Raw genomic sequence first — 22,830 nt, 5'->3', positions numbered from 1 at the left:
ATCAATGTCAAAAAGAAGTCTAGCACTCAACGTAAGCATCCATTAGTGCGTTTATTTGTAGCACTTGAAAAGTTTCAGTCCAAGTGGACTTTCATCAGTCACGTGCTATTCCTAGCATATGTAGCAGAGCTTAATACGAAAAGTACTACACGGATCGTGCAGAAAAAGGGAGAGGGGAGGGGGGGGAAGCCGCCACACTGTCCTGCAGTGTAAGGAAGTATCCACTTTAGCTTATTGCCAATGCTGTTGGTGTGGGGCGGTGACCACAATAGACCATTCAGCATGTAGAGGCTGCAAGAGCCTGTAAATTGAGCGAGGGACCTAGCCTTCAGACGCGGTGTCCACCGTATGCCTTTCCAAATCAAGTCCTGTCAGTTTAATTAAACACAGCTGTCCTCCAATGAAGGAGTAGAACCATCTCAAGTAGGATCACAAGGAAATGGACAGCATGTGACTTAGGCCTCTTTCACACTTCCGTCTTTCTTTTTCCGTCACAATCCGTCGTTTTGTGAAAAAAACGGATCCAGCAAATGGTGCTGCTGGATCCGTTTTTTTCTCATAGACTTGTGGCGGATGGCTACATGTTTCATCCGTCGTGCACTGGATCCGTCATAAAATTGCTGTCCATCGGGCGGACAAACGCACAGAGGAACGTTTTTTCTGTGCGTCGCAAAATTGCTCAGCGACGGATCCTGCACTGCCCGTCGTTGGCTATAATGGAAGCCTATGGATATAGGATACGTCGCTGACTGTGAAAAGCAGGAATCCAGCAACGGATGCCTTTTTTATAACTGAGCTTGCGTGGAAGAATTTCCCATCAGGGAAATTCTCTATCTCTCTCTTTTTACTATTGATGCTGCCTATGCCTTGCCTGCCGTGACCGGGGTTGTCCTATCCATTAGATAGGTGATATCTTAGTGATTGGGGTCTGATCGCTGATTGGTGGGGTCTGATCGCTGATTGGTGGGGTCTGATCGCTGTGATTGGTGGGGTCTGATCGCTGTGATTGGTGGGGTCTGATCGCTGATTGGTGGGGTCTGATCGCTGTGATTGGTGGGGTCTGATCGCTGATTGGTGGGGTCTGATTGCTGTGATTGGTGGGGTCTGATCGCTGATTGGTGGGGTCTGATCGCTGTGATTGGTGGGGTCTGATCGCTGTGATTGGTGGGGTCTGTTTGCTGTGATTGGTGGGGTCTGTTTGCTGGGACCTGCACCAATTGACAGCGTCATTTTTATTCACAACAGGGCTCTATGATATCTATTAGAATAAAGCAATTTCCAGGAAAAACAGAGTTCAGCCGCCCATAGAGAATGAATGGAGTGGCGGCTGACCATACACATGACTTCTGCTCCATTCTAACGGGGATAAGAATGCCAGCCTACTGATCAGTCCAGTTCCCAGCAGTCAGACACCACTGATCAATAAGTTATCACTTCTATCTTTTTAGGTGTGACACCTGCAGACAGAGATACAAGGCATGCGCTGCTCCAGAGTCAGGTCTCCCATCCAGGGGTGCAGTTCTCCTCCGCGCCACGAGGGGGCTATGTTCAGCGTACTCATAGTTACTACCTACCAATGAAATCCACATTGTGCTGAGGTCAGAGGTGACGGTGATGGCTGCCCCCAGGATGGCGCACCCAGGAGAAATGCCGCAGGAGCCCGGGCAGTGTGTACAGTTCTATCAGGAGCGGGGACTCCATTCCCTGGGTGCAGTGGCCGTGGCGCTCAGGCAGGCCACCGAGTGAGTGTCACCGCCCATGTTCCTGCTCATCCAGCAGGGCAGTGTTTGTGTAGTGCTGCAGTGTACGGACATTACTGCCAGGTTCCGGACACAGCCATGGCAATGAGCGGGTGATGTGGCTCTGCCCCAGCCTGCTGCACTGGGCCTGTGTACTCCGCCATTACTATGGGCTCTGCCATGGCCTCCTCTTATTATGTATGAGCCAGCTTTCCACCAGAGACCGTGGGGTCAGACCCCTCAGTCTCCTCTTCCTTCTCTCACACTGATACATGAAGCCGTTTTCCACTCCTGGACATTTCCTCATGAATCAGTCCAGGACCCTAACTAAACTAGATGCAATGTATAGTCATCCCTGCAGCGGCGCTGTTCACGGAGAGCGACAGGACACGAGTCGGCTGCGGCCTTCACTACTTTAACCAGAAGGGATCTCCACCCTGATCACATTTGATGAACTGTATGCTGCACATGACACGTCACATCACTCTCTGGAAACGGCGGCATCACTGCCGCAGGTGAAAATACACTGCTTTTCTTATAATTACCCCTGGTCTGATGAAGCTGGGGTGGCCCGCTAGTGGAAAACTCTTAATATGGAATGCAATTCTTTGTTTTGCCTCAAAGAGGTTGTCCAGGTCTTTAAAAAACAAATTGGACCCAGCGCTCGTTGTGCTTTAAAATAAAATAAGTATTACATTCTAAAGTCCATAAAAATCCAACATCACAAGCCCATGTTCCCCCAATGGCTTATGTTTAGAGGGCTGCAGCGGTCATATCACGTCTGCAGCCAATCACTCAGTTATATCGTACTCTTTACCTCGGCATCATCGAGCCCAGTGATTGGCTTCAGTAGTCATGCATTGTAGACAAGATGGCACCACTGCAGGCTTGTAAACAAAAGACTTAAGGGAGCAGCAGAGACAAGGTGCCGGTGCGGCAGGGGCTTCAGTAGCCAGCTAGTAGTTTTTTTTTTTTTTTTTTATTTTATTTTAAAATGAATCTATCAACAGGATGTCACCCCCTAAAGTAATTTTATGTGCATGTAGTTCTTTCAGACACATGTCCAGCAATGCCTTTACATGGCCAGTCTGTTCCTCTATTACAAGAATTAGCAGTTTGAATTAACATGAGGCTGAAGAACTTTCTTGTAGCTCTGAAAGCCTCTGTCACTCCAGCTCTATTCTCTGTCCAGCACTGCCTCCTCATGCTTAACTGATTGCCTGAAGTCACACAGAACTGAGGCTAAGGGGATGCTTGCACGGGGTGGGGAATAGAGCTGGAGTGATAGAGGCTTCAGATCTACAAATAGTTCTTCAGCCTCATTTGAAATTCAATTCAAACACTGATTTCTCAGTAATGAAGGAAAGGGCTGACCAGTTTATGTTATTGTTGGACTTGTCTTTGAAAGAGTTACATGTGCATATAAATAATTTTGGGGGAGAAATAGTGCTGACAGATTCATTTTAAAGTGTAAGCTGCCTCAAATGATGAAATCATTACATTTGTAGAATGTAAGTCCGCAAGGACAGGGTCCTCTCCCTTCTGTACCAGTCTGTCATTGAAAATTTGTTTACTGTAAACGATATCTATAACCCTGTACGTAACCCCTTTCTCATGTACAGCACCATGGAATTAATGGTGCTATATAAATAAATAATAATAATTTGACTCTCAGAACGCAGTGATACAAAAGAAACCCACATAGAAAACAAAAAGATTCACCAAGGTGGTGGTGTAACATTGACATTGCCCAGTAGAGGAAATGGAGGCAATATAGGGCATTCTCTGTTTTCAGATCTGTTTTCAGATTCAACCTGTTTACTATTAGCTGCTTTGTAAAAGAAGGTCTGGTTTGATCAGACCCACACATTCTACTACTCAAGTATATGACAAAACATAAGATAAAAACAAAATGAGCAAATACCCTGCAGTAAATAAATAGCAATAGTGCTTGAAAATAACAGGGTACTTGATTAACATAACTTTGATAAAAAATAAAAAAAAGAGTAAACGCCATCCCACCATGTCAAGGTGACCTTATTTGGGACAGTCTTAACCTCTAGTGTTAAAACCTTGCCATATGTCTAATGGTGTGAATAAGGGCCGAGAAGCACTGGCGTAGCTAGAGCTTTTGCCGCCCGGGGCTGTTCCCGAGTTTGGCGCCCCCCCCATTGCCGTCACTCAACGCCGGGCACCGCCCCCTCAGCGCTGTTTACCCGTGAAAGCCGGCGCCTGCGCTGTGTATCGCTGTTTGGTGCAGGCGTAGAGAGCTCTGGCCGTCTGACGTCACAGCCAGGCTTGCAGACTTCGTCTGTGCGGCGAGTGTGGCCACCCACCTTGGTAATCCCAGCCCCGCAGTGTGTTATGCATTATGCAGAGTGCGGGGCTGGGATTCACAAGCAGGGCGGCCGCACAGGCGCAGTGTCCAGCATTGCCCCAGTGTGTCCAGCAATCTGCCCCAATGTGTCCAGCAATCTGCCCCAGTGTCCAGCATTGCCCCCAGTGTGTCCAGCAATCTGCCCCAGTGTCCAGAATTTCCCCCAGTGTGTCCAGCAATCTGCCCCAGTGTCCAGCATTGCCCCCAGTGTGTCCAGCAATTTGCCCCAGTGTCCAGCATTGCCCCCAGTGTGTCCAGCAATCTGCCCCAGTGTCCAGAATTTCCCCCAGTGTGTCCAGCAATCTGCCCCAGTGTCCAGCATTGCCCCCAGTGTGTCCAGCAATTTGCCCCAGTGTCCAGCATTGCCCCCAGTGTGTCCAGCAATCTGCCCCAGTGTCCAGCATTGCCCCCAGTGTGTCCAGCAATTTGCCCCAGTGTCCAGCATTGCCCCCAGTGTGTCTGAGTCAGACATAAAGAAAAAAAAAAAAAGTAAAATCCTCACCTCTCCCGTTCCCAGCGCAGGTCCGGTGCACTCAGCGTCTCTCCGGCTCTGCAACGCTCAGGACACAGAGGCTGAGCGCGCAGTGATGACGTCATCGCACCCTCTGCCCTGAGATGAAGCAGAGTCAGAGGGCGCCGAAGACGCTGTAGCTGCCGCAGGAACCAGGAGAGGTGAGTATTAGAACGGGGGGCCCAATGCCAGCGCTGTAGAAGGGGGGCCCAATGCCAGCGCTGGCATCGGGGGGGGGGGGGGGGGGGTGCCCGAAGATTTAAAGGGCCCGCGTCTCTCTCCTTTTTTTTTTTTCCTTCCTCCTCCTCCTCTCTGGGTCGGACCCGCCCCGGCATTGTGCCGCCCGGGGCGGCCCGCCCCCCCCCCCCCCCCCCGCACCCCCCTTCCTACGCCACTGCCGAGAAGGAAAGAGGCCATGACTAATGGACACCCAGCAGTGGAGAGCTATATAGCCATAATGTCCAGCTCAAAGAAAATGGAGGCCACTCCCTTATTTGCACAGAGCACAAAAACCTAAAGAGATGAAATAGAATATAAGTTGGTAATCAAGTAGCATGAAGGCGCATGTTCACACTGGCCACTAAGCAACCAAAAGCTAAAATAAAAAGCTACTACCCTGCAGTAAATAAATATCAATAGAGCATGAAAAATAATGTAGAGTACTTGGTTAACATAATTTTGATAAAAAAAAAAAAAAATCGTATTCAGGACAGTCACCTCTAGTATAAAACCTTACTATATGCTTTATGATGTGGCCGGGGCCTTGGTCCTTCTCAGCCCTTCTTCTCAATTACGTCATTAGACATATGGTAAGGTTTAAAAACTAGAGGTGAATAGGGTCACCGTGACGTAGTGGGCGGGCATTTACTTTCTTTTAACCAAAATTCTGCATGCACACCAACTTATATTAAAGTACCGTACATTTATTTCGTTTTCTTTTCGCTCAAGCATATGGTTTACAGAAATTGTACTACATAAAACTTTACGTTTGTTCATCACTTTTAAAATCTTAAGAAAGAAAAAGAGATAAAAACCATAGTTTCTTACCATCCCCAAATTACTTAAAAAGGCAGTTGGCAAGAAAATAGTATATTGTTTGCAGGATATTTCAATATCAGCCAAAGGAGAAAGAGAAAAGTGGGGGGCGGGGATGTAATATGAGGAAAATAACCCTATAAACATGTTAGAACAAAATTGTCCTCAGATGGAAGGTTATCAACAAAATGTGTTCCCATAGGCATGAAGTATCCCACACCTGGATACCACAGATTCCCTCTGGCTCATGCAAACAACTTTGATTTGTTCATACTTCAACCAGAGATTATGATTTTTTTTATTCTTTCTCAGTCTGTGTGTCGTCCAGACATAATCAGTTCCCCTGTTTTCACCAATCTGATGTTACATAGTTACATAGTTATTAAGGTTGAAGGAAGACTTTAAGTCCATCTAGTTCAACCCATAGCCTAACCTAACATGTTGATCCAGGGGAAGGCAAAAAAACCCCATGTGGTAAGAGTAAGCTCCATCATGGGGAAAAAAATTCCTTCCCGACCCCACATACGGCAATCAGACTAGTTCCCTGGATCAACGCCTTATCAAGGAATCTAATATATATACCCTGTAACATTATACTTTTCCAGAAAGGTATCCAGTCCCCTCTTAAATTGAAGCAATGAGTCACTCATTACAACATCATACGGCAGAGAGTTCCATAGTCTCACTGCTCTTACAGTAAAGAATCCGCGTCTGTTATTATGCTTAAACCTTCTTTCCTCCAGACGTAGAGGATGCCTCCTTGTCCCTGTCTCAGGTCTATGGTTAAAAAGATCATCAGAAAGGTCTTTGTACTGTCCCCTCATATATTTATACATTAACATAAGATCACCCCTTAGTCTTCGTTTTTCCAAACTAAATAGCCCCAAGTGTAATAACCTATCTTGGTATTGCAGACCCCCCAGTCCTCTAATAACCTTGGTTGCTCTTCTCTGCACCCGCTCCAGTTCAGCTATGTCTTTCTTATACACCGGAGACCAGAACTGTGCACAATATTCTAAGTGTGGTCGAACTAGTGACTTGTATAGAGGTAAAATTATGTTCTCCTCATGAGCATCTATGCCTCTTTTAATGCATCCCATTAGGATGTCTCCTTCCTATCTTTACATCTTTCCATCGTACAGGTCATCAGTGAAACGATGTAAAGAGAAGCATCTAGAGGAGGCTGTTCAGGCATTAAAAGCTGCAGTTCAGGTTTTGGAAAACCTTCCTGATGACGAATTTCTTCCTTTACTCAACTATATCCTCTCCACTCAGATGGCTTGTAGCAGCTCTTCCAGTCTTTTCCTGAAGCTTGAAAAGGTGAATTTAGTGAACACTGTGCATAATATTTGCACATATCTATTGGAGTTTACAGAATTCTGTTTACATGATTAGATTAGATCTTCCTTTACTATTGTCTGCAAAAGAAATGATTGTCCATTTATTAGTTTAAGAAATGAAATATTGTCTGGTGTATCCTATTTCACTTCTGTTTTCCTCAGGTACTGGCAATGATTTCTCAGCTTCGACCAAATCTTGTGGCGCAGCACCAAGAATGTTTTTTGTCTTGCTTGTTACAGGGTAAAGAGGTGAGAAAAGTAGACCTAATACACATATGTTCATATTTCTCAGAGTGGAAATTGATTAAGATTGCACTTTGTTACTTTTGTAATTTGTAGCTGTTCTATGGCAGCTACAGTGAATAGAAGTTAAGTAATAGAAAAATGTCAATAGACTATGGCTGGTTTCACACTTTCATTAAACATGAACGGTGCTCAGATCAGTAGACCTGACACCCAGTGCCCGACCAGGCATATGTGACCCAGTTATCTCCGATCCGGAGACTTGGCAGTCAGGTCATATCTTCCGGCCTGAGCACAGTTTCTGTTTCATGGACGTGTGAAACCGGTCTAATATAATCATGAGTAGGTAAGACACTATTGCAAAAAATTAAGTGATGGGGAGATGTATATACTGGTGCTTCCCATCTTACTTAGGCTTGCTGTAATTGATTGGATCTGTTATTTAAAGAAACAGCACTTGAATTGTCCATGTGCTGGATCTACTTTTGCACTTTTTAGCTCTTTTGACTTGAATAGTGATGAGCTACATTACTTGACAGAGCGCCTCGACTGATGTGACACTGTTTCTGAAAAGAGAAGAGAAAAAAGCCACTTTTTCCTGTAATAAAAAAGAAACTTTTAGGCCTCTGATGATAATGAGATGACCATGCTGACTAGTGAAATTAAAAGTTATGCTGTGTGATGCTGTCGAATGAATACTTAGCTGTAGGAAACTGGATATGTCTGCGCCAGGCTACTGTGTGCTCTACTCAGTAAAGTGAAGGTTTTCTTGTTTAGATAGAATGCAGTTGTTTTTAAAATGATCGTCTTGGGATACATTTCCTTTAACATATTTTATAATATACAGATTTGGGACACATATGCCTTCTCTGGCAATGGGGAGAAGCACCTCAGCATCTGTCAGTGCTCATTAGATGTCTTCAGACATAGTTTATTAATCATTTGTTTTTTCATGAAGTGTGATCTTTCCCCAGTTTTAAACTTACAACCTGTAGCATGGCAGGTAGAAACGGTAGCAGTAAGGAACAGGATACACTACTAAGTATAGGGTGATTTTCTCTGCTTAAATATCTAAATAGTATTCTTCTTTTACAGGCATATTGTACTGGTATATAGATATTTTATTTCTATATACCAGTACATCTCCTTATACAGTGGGGAAAATAAGTATTTGATACACTGCTGATTTTACTAGTTTGCCCGCCTACAAAGAATGGAACTGTCTGTAATTTGTATCGTAGGTACACTTCAACTGTGAAAGACATAATCTAAAAAAAAATCCAGAAAATCACATTGTATGATTTTTGCATAATTAATTTGCATTTTATTCCATGAAATAAGTATTTGATACAATAGAAAAACAGAACTTCATATTTGGTACAGAAACCTTTGTTTGTAATTACAGAGGTCAGACGTTTCCTGTAGTTCTTGACCAAGTTTGCACACAATGCAGCAGCGATTTTGGCCCACTCTTCCATATAGATCTTCTCCAGATCTTACAGGTTTTGGGGCTTTCACCGGGCAACATTAAGTTTCAGCTCCCTCCAAAGATTTTCTATTGGGTTCAGGTCTGGAGACTTGCTAAGCCACTCCAGGACCTTGAAATGCTTCTTATGGAGCCAGACCTTAGTTGCCCTGTCTGTGTGTTTTGGGTCATTGTCATGCTGGAAGACCCAGCCACAACCCATCTTCAATGTTCTCACTGTGGGAAGGAGGGTTTTGACCAAAATCTCATGATACAAGACCCCATTCATCCTCCCTTCAATACAGGTCAGTTGTCCTGTCCCGTTTGCAGAAAAGCACCCCCAAAGTATGATGTTTCCCCCCACCATGCTTCACGGTTGGGACGGTGTTCTCGGGGTTGTACTAGTTGGCTGACACTAGGCAAAAAAAGGAAAATAGCTCCTCCTCAGCTGTATACACCCACTGACAGGCACAAAGCACCTCAGTATAATATTAGTGTCTGTAGGAGGCGGACCTGGGTCTGATCCCAGATCTGCATTTTTCTTTTCAGGTTTCCTGTCATGTTTTTATTAATTAAATTCCTTTGTCTTTTGGGTTCCTTTTTTTCTTAGGGAAAAAGGGTGTAGATTCTGACGCTGTTTTCCCGTACTTATGCGACCGAGAGAGCAGTGTGGTGTCATCCACATCGCCCACTCTCGGGCCTGCAAGGCAGGACCAAATCCCCTGTCACCTTTACGGGTGCTTTAGGGTTATTCCCGGTCGCTGGTCCTAGCCTGTTCCCCACCCCTCTCCTCGGAGAGGGCTGGGAGGAAGACGGTGGTCACCAGTGGTGGCCTTCCCCCTTCTTGTAAGGGGTTGACGCCGCCTTCTGCACCATTTGGAGATGATGCAGGAAGGAGGATCTCTCATACCAGTGACCCTTATCCACCAGAGGGCTCCTGAAGGCATCCTCATCTGTGAAAAGGGCCCGGGACATCCTGCAGGTATGTATGTTTCCCTCCTCGAAGCTGCTCACGGCAGGTCTAAAAATCATTACCGCCCCTTCATCTGACCACCACATGGGACAGGGCGGCTTTAGTGCAGTAATCCTCGCACAGCCACGGCCATTTCTCTTGGCTGGTCTCATACTTTGTGGGCCAATCCCCTTTTTTCCTGGCTGAACCTCCTCACTGGCTCTCCCGGCCACTCACCACCACGTGTTTAAATTGCGCACTCTTTTCAGACCAATAGGAGGTCTCGCTGTTTCCCCTTCTCTCCTGCTCAGATCTGGCCACGCCCCCCACTTCGCAGCTTGCGTCTTCTCAGCGCGCTTTTGCTTCTATCACGGCGGAGCTCCGTCTCCCTGCCGGTACACGCCCCCGGCGATTCAGCCAATAGGAGGGGTACTTTCAGTTTCTCAGTGCATCGTGCTTGCTGTGACACAGCACAGCCAATGCTATTTCGGAACTTGTGCCTCAGGAGTTTGTAATCCTGCCTGAGGCACCGCTTTTATCTGCACCTTTCCTGCGCCTTCGGCATCAGACCTCTTCTAACCTGCAGACATCTGCCACAGGGGGACACAGCCAGCCACACAGTCATCTGCTGATTGTTACTGACATCGGGTAGGCTCTTCCCTCTCCCTTATCACATATATAACCCTTCTCAGCAGTATTACCAAGGCTTGACTTATGCCCAGCCCTAGAGAGGCTTCTTTTTGCCCTCTAAGCTTACTGGGATTAATTACACCTGTACCCTCTGTACAAGAAAGTGGTCTTCAGGTCAGCCTTTTCCTGTCTGGCAGTCCTGTAGCTCTTCTACCATGCCTGTCCCACTGGAGCCCCCTAACACCCGGGATGAGAGCACACCCCTTCCTCCGGAGTGGGCTGTTGCTATATCACGGTCGGTCTCCGACCTGACAAAAGTATCACAGTCTCTGGTCCAGGTCCTAGAGCGACTTCCGCACTTGTCCATTGCCACCAGTGCTCCCAACTCCTTTCACAGTGATTCACATGCATCTGACCACGACCATCACAGAGATAGATCGGTTACAGTCAAGGAAGTGGGCTCTTTCCAGTTCCTCCAGTTCCCCAGGTCCCTCTGCATAATCCAATATGCATTCCTTATCCCATGCCCCCTCCTCGGAGGCGCCTTTTGGGTCGGATGTGGATTCAAAGTCTGAGTCTGATACAGACCAGGTCTCAAAAATGCAGGATATGGTCGATAGCCTTATCGTGTCAATTAGCCAAACTCTTAATCTGAAGGAGGAGGTCCCTACGCAGGAGCACTCCGTTTCCTTCAAACGAGTGAAACGTCCATCCCGGACCTTCCCCAACCACAGGTAATTTGAGACAATCATGTCTAAACACTGGGAAAACCATGAAACTCTTCCCGGGAAGTAAGCAGCTAGACATTCTTTATCCCTTTAGTCCATACCATGATAGTAGAGTCCCCTACTGTTGATCCGCCGATCTCTTGTCTTTCTTACAAGATAGTCTTGTCTCTGTCGGACGGTGCATTTCTTAAGGACGCTACAGATAGACAGATTAAAGTCATGGCTAAGTCAGCCTTTGAAGCAGCTGGCGCGCCTCCCTCTGTCCCATTTTTGCTTCCACCTGAGTGGCAAAGGCCTTGTCTGCCTGGGCAAAGATGCTTCGTCAGGGTATTCTTGCGGCTGCCTCTTCAAATGAGCTGGCCGATTTGGCAGACCAGAATGCCCTTGCCGGCAAATATCCTCTGACCACTTCCTTGGATGCAGCCAGTTGTTCTGCCTGGGTTTCCAGCAACATCATTGTTATACGCCGCATTCTCTGGTTGAAAGCATGTAATGCGGATCCACCATCTAAAAAGTCCCTCACTAACCTTTCCTTCCAAGGTTCCACACTGTTTGGGTCCGAGCTGGATCAAATAAGTTCGGATGCTACTGGTGGCAAGAGCACTTCTCTTCCCCAGTACAAACCTAAACGTCCTTTCAATAGGAAGAGATCGCTCCAATTTCGTTCTTTTCGGCCCTTCTCTCCTTCAAGGCTTTCCTCCAAGCAGGTCCGCTCTTCCGCCCAAGGGGAAAGGATGAAGCAGTCTGTAATAATTATAGGGGATAACTCGGGAGACTCTTTGCGTGGAACAAGACAACTACAGGACACAGTTTTATAAGTGGTAAAGTGTCATGATTCCCCAATGGCATGGGAACATCAGAAACACAAAATAACAGACTAGCCCTCGGGTGATGGAAACTCGAGCTGACCGTGACCTAAATCTACCACACAACTAACAGTAGCCAGGAAGCATTCCTACGGCTGCCTAGATGCCATGCGCCAGCCGGAGAACTAACTACGCCTGGAAGAGGAAGGAACAGACCTGGCTTACCTCTAGTGAAATTCCCCAAAGATGATAGTAGCCCCCACATATATTAACGGTGAGTTCAGAGGAAAAGACATACACAGTATGAAGGTAGATTTAGCAAAGCGAGGTCCACTTACTAGATAGAGGAAGGATACAAAAGAGGACTTCACGGTCAGCTGAAAAACCCTTTCAAAAACCCATCCTGAAATTACTTTAAGACTCCTGTGTCAACTCATGACACAGGAGTGGCAATTTCAGTCCACAAGAGCTTCCAGTAACAGGAAATGACAAACTGTAAACTGGACAAAAAATACAAAACAAAAAGGACAAGAGTCCACTTAGCTGATCAGCAGACTGGTAGCAGGAACATGCAACTGAAAGACTCAGGTTACAATGATGACCGGCAAGGAAGTGACTGGAGAGCAAGGCTAAATAGGGAACTCCCAAAACTGATGGAAGCAGGTGAGCTGAGGCAGAAAGGAACACACAAGTCTCCAGTACCACCAGCCACCACTAGGGGAGTCCAAAAAGCGGATCACAACAGTAAAGTCTATATTATCACAGGGTGATTCAAACAGGTGCAGAGAGAAACTAAAGTCCACAACACTTGGTGCAAATAATAAACGCAGCTTAGCAGTCTATAGGAAACTTCAGAGGAAAATGCAATCAAGCAGAAAGTCTATGAAGCACAGTTATTCTTGAGGATACTTGACACGAATAAATCCTTGTCTTAGTCCAGGCACAGATAGATATGCTTATTAGGCAGTTCAAATCATATCTTAGCTCAACCAGGGAGGCCTGGTTAATAGTCTCAGGTTATTGCAAAGCAGAAAAACCAGAAAAAACGTACTATCCTTAAAACGATATTTTATTATTAAACTGTCTAAAATCCCAATATATAAGACTCAAATGTATGCAATCAACATCAGCCAACTGGGTTGGGTAAGCTAGAAAAATAGGGAGAAAATAGCAGATAAGTCTGACACAGTCCCTGTAGGTGGCCCTAAAGTGTCTTAAACCTACCTACCAGCGGAGGTTGGCACCCTAGATTTCGATATGGCGCCCCCGCTCACCGTCAACTGTCCCTTCTTACCCTAGTAGGGTCCTACTTGCTACCCACACCCAGGTACCCACAGACATACACACACAAATTGACCAATAGGTCACACTAACCAAAAAACGTGAAAAAGTGAAAAAAGAAAAAAGTGAACGAAAAATTCTAAAAACACTGCAGACATAGCTGCATAAATGCACTAAATAGCATGTACCCCACAGTTACCTCAAAAATTTTTTTTTGAAAAAATATATATATAAATAGTGCAGAGCTATGGGGTACAGCAGGGCACAGTTGGAGTGTGCTCAGTTAAATATTCGGAGGTCATGAGTAGTGAAGCCTCTAATAGATGTAACAATAGGTCACTGTCTTTGTTAGTGATTGATGACCCAAAAATCATAGACAGACCAATAAAGCTAATGTACATAGTGGATCCCTAGGCAAGATAGCACCCCTCCGAAAAGGTTAGCAGATATATGAGTACACTCAATGGATGTAAGTATGTTGTTGGGTGATATAGATATTACACCCTAAGTTGTCCAAAAATAAACAGAACAAGATATTCAACAAAAACCAAAAAACAAAATAAACCCAAATGAAAAAATTATCTGCCTTATAGGGTATCACATATAGTATTTCTTATTTAGTTTGAGGGCTAATGCACATCAGTATACAGAAAGGACTGAGAACCATCCTTCATTACTCTCTCTATATTAGATAATCTGGTAAACTTTTATTGCTATGAGTAGCATATTAGTCTGCACTCTAGATGCCATCCGAGTTCCGCATCTTATACCATAGAAAAAATCAGCAAAAATATAAAACAAAATCAGAAAAAAGAAAGAAACACAAAACAAATTGGTATCACATATAGTGTCTCTCAATTGCATTAAATTAGTGCATCTACAAGCCCAAAATATCTGAGGCCAATCCCTTATAGGGTATCACATATAGTATTTCTCATTTGGTTTAAGGGCTAATGCACATCAGAGTACAGAAACAGCTGAGAGCCATCCCTCATTACCCTCTCTATAATGGATAATCTGATACACTTTTATTGCTGTCAGTAGCACATTAGTCTGCACTCTAGATGCCATACGAGTTCCGCATCTCATACCAAAGAAAAAATTAGCAAAATATTAAACAAAAATCAGAAGAAAGAAAGAAACACAAAATAAATTGGTATCACATAAAGTGTCTCTCAATAGCGTTAGATTAGTGCATCTATAAGCCCAAAATGTCTGAGGCCAATCCCTCATTGCTGTCCTATAAGCAAGTACTATACTTGGTCTGTCTTGACAGAGAAACATAAAGAAAAAAACTTATCTGAGTAGGTGACATATTCAGTCACATCTCGCCATCCCTACGCGTTTCACCCCTTCCCAGTTTAGGGGCTCATCAGGGGATAAATTCGGGTATAGCAGCAATGGCTTCAGAAGTCTAGCAGCAATGGCTAGACACGTGGATTCATCCACGTGTCTAGCCGTTGCTGCTAGACTTCTGAAGCCATTGCTGCTATACCCGAATTTATCCCCTGGTGTCTAGCCATTGCTGCTAGACTTCTGAAGCCATTGCTGCTATACCCGAATTTATCCCCTGATGAGCCCCTAAACTGGGAAGGGGTGAAACGCGTAGGGATGGCGAGATGGGACTGAATATGTCACCTACTCAGATAAGTTTTTTTCTTTATGTTTCTCTGTCAAGACAGACCAAGTATAGTACTTGCTTATAGGACAGCAATGAGGGATTGGCCTCAGACATTTTGGGCTTATAGATGCACTAATCTAACGCTATTGAGAGACACTTTATGTGATACCAATTTATTTTGTGTTTCTTTCTTTCTTCTGATTTTTGTTTAATATTTTGCTAATTTTTTCTTTGGTATGAGATGCGGAACTCGTATGGCATCTAGAGTGCAGACTAATGTGCTACTGACAGCAATAAAAGTGTATCAGATTATCCATTATAGAGAGGGTAATGAGGGATGGCTCTCAGCTGTTTCTGTACTCTGATGTGCATTAGCCCTTAAACCAAATGAGAAATACTATATGTGATACCCTATAAGGGATTGGCCTCAGATATTTTGGGCTTGTAGATGCACTAATTTAACGCAATTGAGAGACACTATATGTGATACCAATTTGTTTTGTGTTTCTTTCTTTTTTCTGATTTTGTTTTATATTTTTGCTGATTTTTTCTATGGTATAAGATGCGGAACTCGGATGGCATCTAGAGTGCAGACTAATATGCTACTCATAGCAATAAAAGTTTACCAGATTATCTAATATAGAGAGAGTAATGAAGGATGGTTCTCAGTCCTTTCTGTATACTGATGTGCATTAGCCCTCAAACTAAATAAGAAATACTATATGTGATACCCTATAAGGCAGATAATTTTTTCATTTGGGTTTATTTTGTTTTTTGGTTTTTGTTGAATATCTTGTTCTGTTTATTTTTGGACAACTTAGGGTGTAATATCTATATCACCCAACAACATACTTACATCCATTGAGTGTACTCATATATCTGCTAACCTTTTCGGAGGGGTGCTATCTTGCCTAGGGATCCACTATGTACATTAGCTTTATTGGTCTGTCTATGATTTTTGGGTCATCAATCACTAACAAAGACAGTGACCTATTGTTACATCTATTAGAGGCTTCACTACTCATGACCTCCGAATATTTAACTGAGCACACTCCAACTGTGCCCTGCTGTACCCCATAGCTCTGCACTATTTATATATATATTTTTTCAAAAAATTTTTTTTGAGGTAACTGTGGGGTACATGCTATTTAGTTACATAGTTATTAAGGTTGAAGGAAGACTGTAAGTCCATCTAGTTCAACCCATAGCCTAACCTAACATGCCCTAACATGTTGATCCAGGGGAAGGCAAAAAAAACCCATGTGGCAAAGAGTAACTCCACCATGGGGAAAAAAATTCCTTCCCGACTCCACATACGGCAATCAGACTAGTTCCCTGGATCAACGCCTTATCAAGGAATCTAGTGTATATACCCTGTAACATTATACTTTTCCAGAAAGGTATCCAGTCCCCTCTTAAATTTAATTAATGAATCACTCATTACAACATCATACGGCAGAGAGTTCCATAGTCTCACTGCTCTTACAGTAAAGAATCCGCGTCTGTTATTATGCTTAAACCTTCTTTCCTCCAGACGTAGAGGATGCCCCCTTGTCCCTGTCTCAGGTCTATGATTAAAAAGATCATCAGAAAGGTCTTTGTACTGTCCCCTCATATATTTATACATTAACATAAGATCACCCCTTAGTCTTCGTTTTTCCAAACTAAATAGCCCCAAGTGTAATAACCTATCTTGGTATTGCAGACCCCTCAGTCCTCTAATAACCTTGGTCGCTTTAGTGCATTTATGCAGCTATGTCTGCAGTGTTTTTAGAATTTTTCGTTCACTTTTTTCTTTTTTCACTTTTTCACGTTTTTTGGTTAGTGTGACCTATTGGTCAATTTGTGTGTGTATGTCTGTGGGTACCTGGGTGTGGGTAGCAAGTAGGACCCTACTAGGGTAAGAAGGGACAGTCGACGGTGAGCGGGGGCGCCATATCGAAATCTAGGGTGCCAACCTCCGCTGGTAGGTAGGTTTAAGACACTTTAGGGCCACCTACAGGGACTGTGTCAGGCTTATCTGCTATTTTCTCCCTATTTTTCTAGCTTACCCAACCCAGTTGGCTGATGTTGATTGCATACATTTGAGTCTTATATATTGGGATTTTAGACAATTTAATAATAAAATATCGTTTTAAGGATAGTACGTTTTTTCTGGTTTTTCAATTTAATATATCCTTTCAATATTCTAGTCGGTTTTCTATATTGCAAAGCAGAAACAGCTTACATGTCCAGCAAATGCAGATGGAAGTAAACACGAGCAGCAGATGAAGGAGGATTACTGGAAACTTGTGTATGCAGCCGGAACTCAGAGCAGAGTAGCAGGATCACCACATAGGTTCACAGGAGCAGGTGTATAGCCAGGGAGTAATCAGAGGTCAGGAGCTGGATGCAAGGCAGAATACTCTCGCACAGACTGAAGGCTGGGGTGGAGTTTTATAGCAGGAAGACACAGTGCACATGAGACCAAAGACGCCATCTTGGAAAAGGGCAGTAATGCACAAAAGGTAAAAATGTTCAGAGTCCTGACATTACTCCCTCCTTAGAAGCGGCCTCAGGACGATCCTGGACCTGGTTTCTCAGGGAATCTCTGATGAAAACGAGAAATCTTCTGTTGGGCATTGATGTTTTCCACAGGTTCCCAAGAGTCTTCCTCAGGGGGATATCCCTGCCATCTTATCAGATATTGGAGCCGATTCCTGCGAATCCTGGAATCAATAACTTCCTCCACCACGAATTGTTCTTGCCCATCAATCACCACAGGCTGCGGAGGTGGCACAACACATCCCTGGAAGGTATTAGGAGATACAGGCTTTAGTAAAGATACATGAAAAACCGGGTGTACCTTCATAGTCCTAGGCAGCTTCAGCCGGCAGGCCACAGAGCTCACAATACCGTTGATCTTGAAAGGGCCAATGAATTTCTGTCCATGTTTTTGTGAAGGAACGTTTAACTTCAGATTCTTAGTTGCTAACCACACGGAATCTCCTACCTTGAACATGGGTGCAGGTTTACGGAATCTATCAGCCGATCTCTTATAACGTTCTTGAGCTGTGGTCAGGTATTCCTTCAGAACCTCCAGATTCTGTCTCATCGCAGTCAGCCTTTCCTCCACTGCCGGAACCGGAGAATTAATTGGACACCTAGGTTAAATACACGGATGATAACCCAGATTGGCAAAGAAAGGTGTAAAGTTAGTGGAGGTGCTCTGAGAATTATTATATGAAAATTCTGCTAACGGCAACAACTCCAACCAATCATCCTGGAGATGGCTGACATAACATCTTAGATATTGTTCCAGCGTCTGGTTGGTACGCTCAGTCTGACCATTTGTCTGGGGATGGTAAGCAGAAGAGAGACAGACATTAATATTGAATGCAGAGCAAAACCCCTTCCAGAATCTTGAAGTGAACTGTACTCCACGGTCAGAGATGATCTCATCCGGAACCCCGTGCAACCGAAAGACATTCTGTATAACCAAGTTCACTATATCTTTAGCTGAGGGGAGGCCGGTGCACGGAACAAAATGAGCAGCTTTAGTCAGGCGATCAACTACCACCATGATTGTATTCATGCCCCCCGATGTAGGCAGCTCCACAATAAAGTCCATTGATATAGACCCCCAAGGGCGGGACGGAACATGTAATGGTTGTAGAGGACCCGTAGGTGCCGCATGAGGAGTCTTGTAACGGGCACATACCTCGCAAGAGAGAACATAGTCCTTGGTATCCCTCAGGCAAGTTGGCCACCAGAAGAATCGGCTCAGGAACTCTTGTGTCTTCTGTACCCCCCTGTGACCAGCCAACTTGGAGTCATGTACCAACTTGAGGATCTGCAGACGGACGACCTCCGGGACATAGATACGTCGATCTCTGAACCACATGCCACCCTTAAAGACCAGATTAATATCCACAGGTGGGTTGGCCAGAAATACATCGCCTTCATAGGCCTCCCTGCACTCCTTCCACAAGTCCTGATCGTGGATAACTCCGATGAAATTGGCATCAGATAGAATGGTCTTGGACCGGGCTCCAGGTACAGAATCCGCAGCATGGATTCGGGATAAAGCATCAGCCTTCCCATTACGAGAACCTGGACGGTACGAGATACAAAGTTAAATTGATTTAAAAATAAGTTCCAACGAGCCTGACGAGGAGAAAGACATCTAGCGGATCTAAGGAACTCTAGATTGCGATGGTCAGTTAGCACTATGATCTGTTGTGCAGCTCCTTGCAGATGATGCCTCCATTCCTTGTCTCCCACGTCGTAATTCTTCTCTGCTTAGGTTAGTCTACGGGAAAAGAAAGCACAAGGATGTAGCAGACCCTTCTCTCCAGTTCTTTGGGAGAGAATAGCCCCCAAAGCATTATCAGAAGCGTCCACCTCCACAATGAAAGGAAGTGTTGGATCTGGGTGTATCAACAGCGGTGCTGAGGTGAAACAGATCTTAAGCCGATCAAAAGCTTCTTGAGCCTGTGATGACCACTTAAAGGGCTTTTCCTTCTTTGTCAAGGAAGTAATGGGACGGACAATATCAGAAAAATTTCGAATAAAGCGTCTGTAGAAATTTGCAAAAAACCAATAAAACGTTGGACCTTCTTAACGTTCTTGGGTACCGGCCAGTCAAGGATAGCCTGAATCTTACCAGATTCCATGTTCAGCCCCTGGGGAGAGATGATATAACCTAAGAACTGTATCTCTGAACGATGGAACTCGCATTTCTCCGGCTTAATATACAGATGGTTCTCTTTCAGATGTCTTAAAACAGTTTTGACATGTTCTTCATGTTCCTGTAGAGAGTCAGAAAAGATTAGTATATCGTCCAAATAGATCACTACAAACTGGTCCAACAAATCTCTGAAAATGTCATTAGCAAGGTGTTGAAATGTTGCAGGGGCGTTACAAAGCCCGAAGGGCATCACAAGAGATTCAAAGTGTCCATACCGGCATCTGAATGCTGTCTTCCACTCATCCCCTGGACGAATACGCACCAAATTATAAGCCCCACGAAGATCCGCTTTAGAGAACACCTTTGCATGGCGGACTCTTTCCAGTAATTCGGGAATCAGAGGCAAAGGGTAACGGTTTCGTACGGTTACCTTATTGAGTTCTCGATAGTCAACACAGGGTCTCAGGGTCCCATCCTTCTTCTTTACAAAAAAGATAGGTGCCCCTGCTGGTGAGGAAGAAGGACGTATGAAGCCTTTGGTCAGATTTTCATCAATATACTCTTTTAAGGCTTGAAGCTCAGGTGCTGCCAAAGGGTATACGTTATCAAAAGGAATGGCTGCCCCGGGAAGCAGCTCAATGGGACAGTCATAATGCCTGTGTGGAGGAAGCTGATCTGCATTCTTCTTGTCACAGATGTCAGAGAACTCTTTATAAGCTGGAGGTAAAGAAAATACCTGTACATGTGGTTCCGTAGCCGTGGACTCAGGGACAGCTTCTGTTAACGCTAAGTTGCTCCTTGTTGGGAAGATAATCTCCTTGGTCTCCCAGTTGATAATTGGGTTCTGAGAACGCAACCAAGGAATGCCTAAAATCACAGGAAAATGAGGAGAAGAAATTAGCAAGAAAGAAAGTTGCTCCTGATGATTAGGCTCCAACAAAATTTCAAGGGGTACGGTCTCCTGATCCACAGGCCCAGAGATTAAAGGTGACCCATCCACTGTTTCCATGGTAATTGGAGAGGCTCTTTGCTGAATTTTAATACCATGTTCCTTGGCAAATGCGATATCCATGAAATTGCCACCTGCACCAGAGTCAATCATAGCTGAACTGGAAATCCACTGTCCTGAACACAGGACCTTAATAGGGAGAGAACAGTGAGAGTTCTTTTCCTTAAGCTCCTTGGGGGGTGAAGTCATAGAAAGTGAATGGAATACATCGTTTAAAGGCAGGCTACATTCAGAGATGTCAGATTCATCATCACAGTTGTCATACTCCCCTATTGCTGCTAGCACCGTGTTAGGCCGTCTAGGACACTTAGGACAATTGATCAAGAAGTGGTCAGACTGGCCGCAGTAGAAACATAGACTTTCACGAAGGCGATGCTCCCGGCGCTCGTTGATCTCGCGCCTCTGAACGGAATCAATTTGCATGGGCACCTCCTCCACCTCCCGAGAGGTTTTACCTGCAGGCTCTTTGGAAGGAAGGGAAACACGGTTATATGCAGCAAATTTCTCCTGCCTACGCTCAGTAAGGCGAATGTCTGTGCGCACACAATGCTGTATAAATGTCTCTAGCTCTTGTGGTGACTCAGAGCGGGCTAGTTAATATTTTACAATACTAGACAGACCCCTTTTAAAAATAGGCATTTGTGCATAACTGTCCCAATTGGTATCTACCGCCAATCTCCTGAATTCAGTGGCATACTCAATAACAGAACGTTTAGCCTGGCGTAAAGACAACAAAGCAGATTCAGCGGTTGCACGGCGATTAAGGTCATCAAACATTAATGCCATAGCGGCCAAGAAATCATCCAAGTCATTTAACCGTGGGTCACGAGACTCAATCATCGGATTCGCCCAGGCGAGCGCTCGTGAGGTCAGTAGCATTATTACACACAATACTTTGGATCTATCAGTAGGAAAACGGTCAGCATGCACATCAAAATATAGCATACATTGATTCACAAAGCCACGAAATTTGTCGCGATCACCATTAAATCTGAATGGAGGCAACTTAGGTGGGCCAGCTGGTGGCGGTTGCCCAGAGGGTAAAGTCACGTGTGCAGCTATTTGCGTGCTTATGTCCTGAAAAGCCCGTCCATACTGGGACTCTATGCCAGCAAGTTTGTTTTGCTGGGCTGCCATGCGGTTGCTCAAGTCCTGCAAAGTTTGTCCAAACACTTGTTGATTGTGTTCAAAGCTTCCAAACTTCTTTTGCAGACCTTCCACATCTTTCTGCAGTGATCTAATTATGGAAAACTCCTGCTCTAATTTGCTTTCTGCAGTCATTGTTCCAGCAGTCTCCTTTTTTTTTTTTAGGCTAGAGTATCCTGTAATGATTATAGGGGATAACTCAGGAGACTCTTTGCATGGAACAAGACAACTACAGGACACAGTTTTATAAGTGGTAAAGTCTATATTATGACGCGGTGATTCAAACAGGTGCAGAGAGAAACTCAAGTCCACAACACTTGGTGCAAATAATAAACGCAGCTTAGCAGTCTATAGGAAACTTCAGAGGAAAATGCAATCAAGCAGAAAGTCTATGAAGCACAGTTATTCTTGAGGATACTTGACACGAATAAATCCTTGTCTTAGTCCAGGCACAGATAGATATGCTTATTAGGCAGTTCAAATCATATCTTGGCTCAACCAGGGAGGCCTGGTTAATAGTCTCAGGTTATTGCAAAGCAGAAACAGCTTACATGTCCAGCAAATGCAGATGGAAGTAAACACGAACAGCAGATGAAGGAGGATTACTGGAAACTTGTGTATGCAGCCGGAACTCAGAGCAGAGTAGCAGGATCACCACACAGGTTCACAGGAGCAGGTGTATAGCCAGGGAGTAATCAGAGGCCAGGAGCTGGATGCAAGGCAGGATACTCTCGCACAGGCTGAAGGCTGGGGTGGAGTTTTATAACAGGAAGACACAGTGCACATGAGACCAAAGACGCCATCTTGGAAAAGGGCAGTAATGCACAAAAGGTAAAAAATGTTCAGAGTCCTGACACAGTCCTTCAAACCTACACCTCACTGGCGGCCAAAGGGTCGCTCCTCCAAGTCCTCAGGGGCACTAACGGTTTTCAGAGTTCTACTCCAATCTTTTCGTAGTCCCAAAGAAAGACTGATCTCTCCATCCGATTTTGAACCTCAAGCAATTGAACTGTCACGTTTGGATCGGTCATTTCAGGATGGAGTCCCTATGTTCGGTAATCACCTCCATGGAACCGGTGGAATTTCTTTGCTCTGTAGACATTCAGGATGCTTATCTTCACATACCTGTTTGGGTACGGTCACACAGTACCATTTTGATCGCTACGACGGTACGATTCGTGACGTTCTAGCGATGTCGTTACGATATCGCAGTGTCTGACACGCAGCAGCGATCAGGGATCCTGCTGAGAATCGTACGTCGTAGCAGATCGTATGGAA

At 44.7% G+C, this 22,830-nt stretch overlaps 1 protein-coding gene across 1 annotated transcript in view; it reads left to right on the top strand.

The window, feature by feature from the left end:
• Positions 1–1,599: 1,599 nt before the first annotated feature.
• Positions 1,600–22,830, top strand: part of LOC143814322 (tRNA (32-2'-O)-methyltransferase regulator THADA-like) — a 142,602-nt gene continuing 121,371 nt past the window's right edge. The window contains exons 1-3 of the mRNA XM_077293446.1: positions 1,600–1,742; positions 6,805–6,982; positions 7,165–7,251. Coding sequence (XP_077149561.1) covers positions 1,615–1,742; positions 6,805–6,982; positions 7,165–7,251 — 393 coding nt within the window. The 5' untranslated portion in view covers positions 1,600–1,614. The remainder of the gene's footprint in view (positions 1,743–6,804; positions 6,983–7,164; positions 7,252–22,830) is intronic.

The sequence above is a fragment of the Ranitomeya variabilis genome, chromosome 1 (genome assembly GCF_051348905.1).
Source record: "Ranitomeya variabilis isolate aRanVar5 chromosome 1, aRanVar5.hap1, whole genome shotgun sequence".
NCBI classification, from domain to species: Eukaryota; Metazoa; Chordata; class Amphibia; order Anura; family Dendrobatidae; genus Ranitomeya; species Ranitomeya variabilis.
This window is presented reverse-complemented; position numbering and strand designations above follow the sequence as displayed.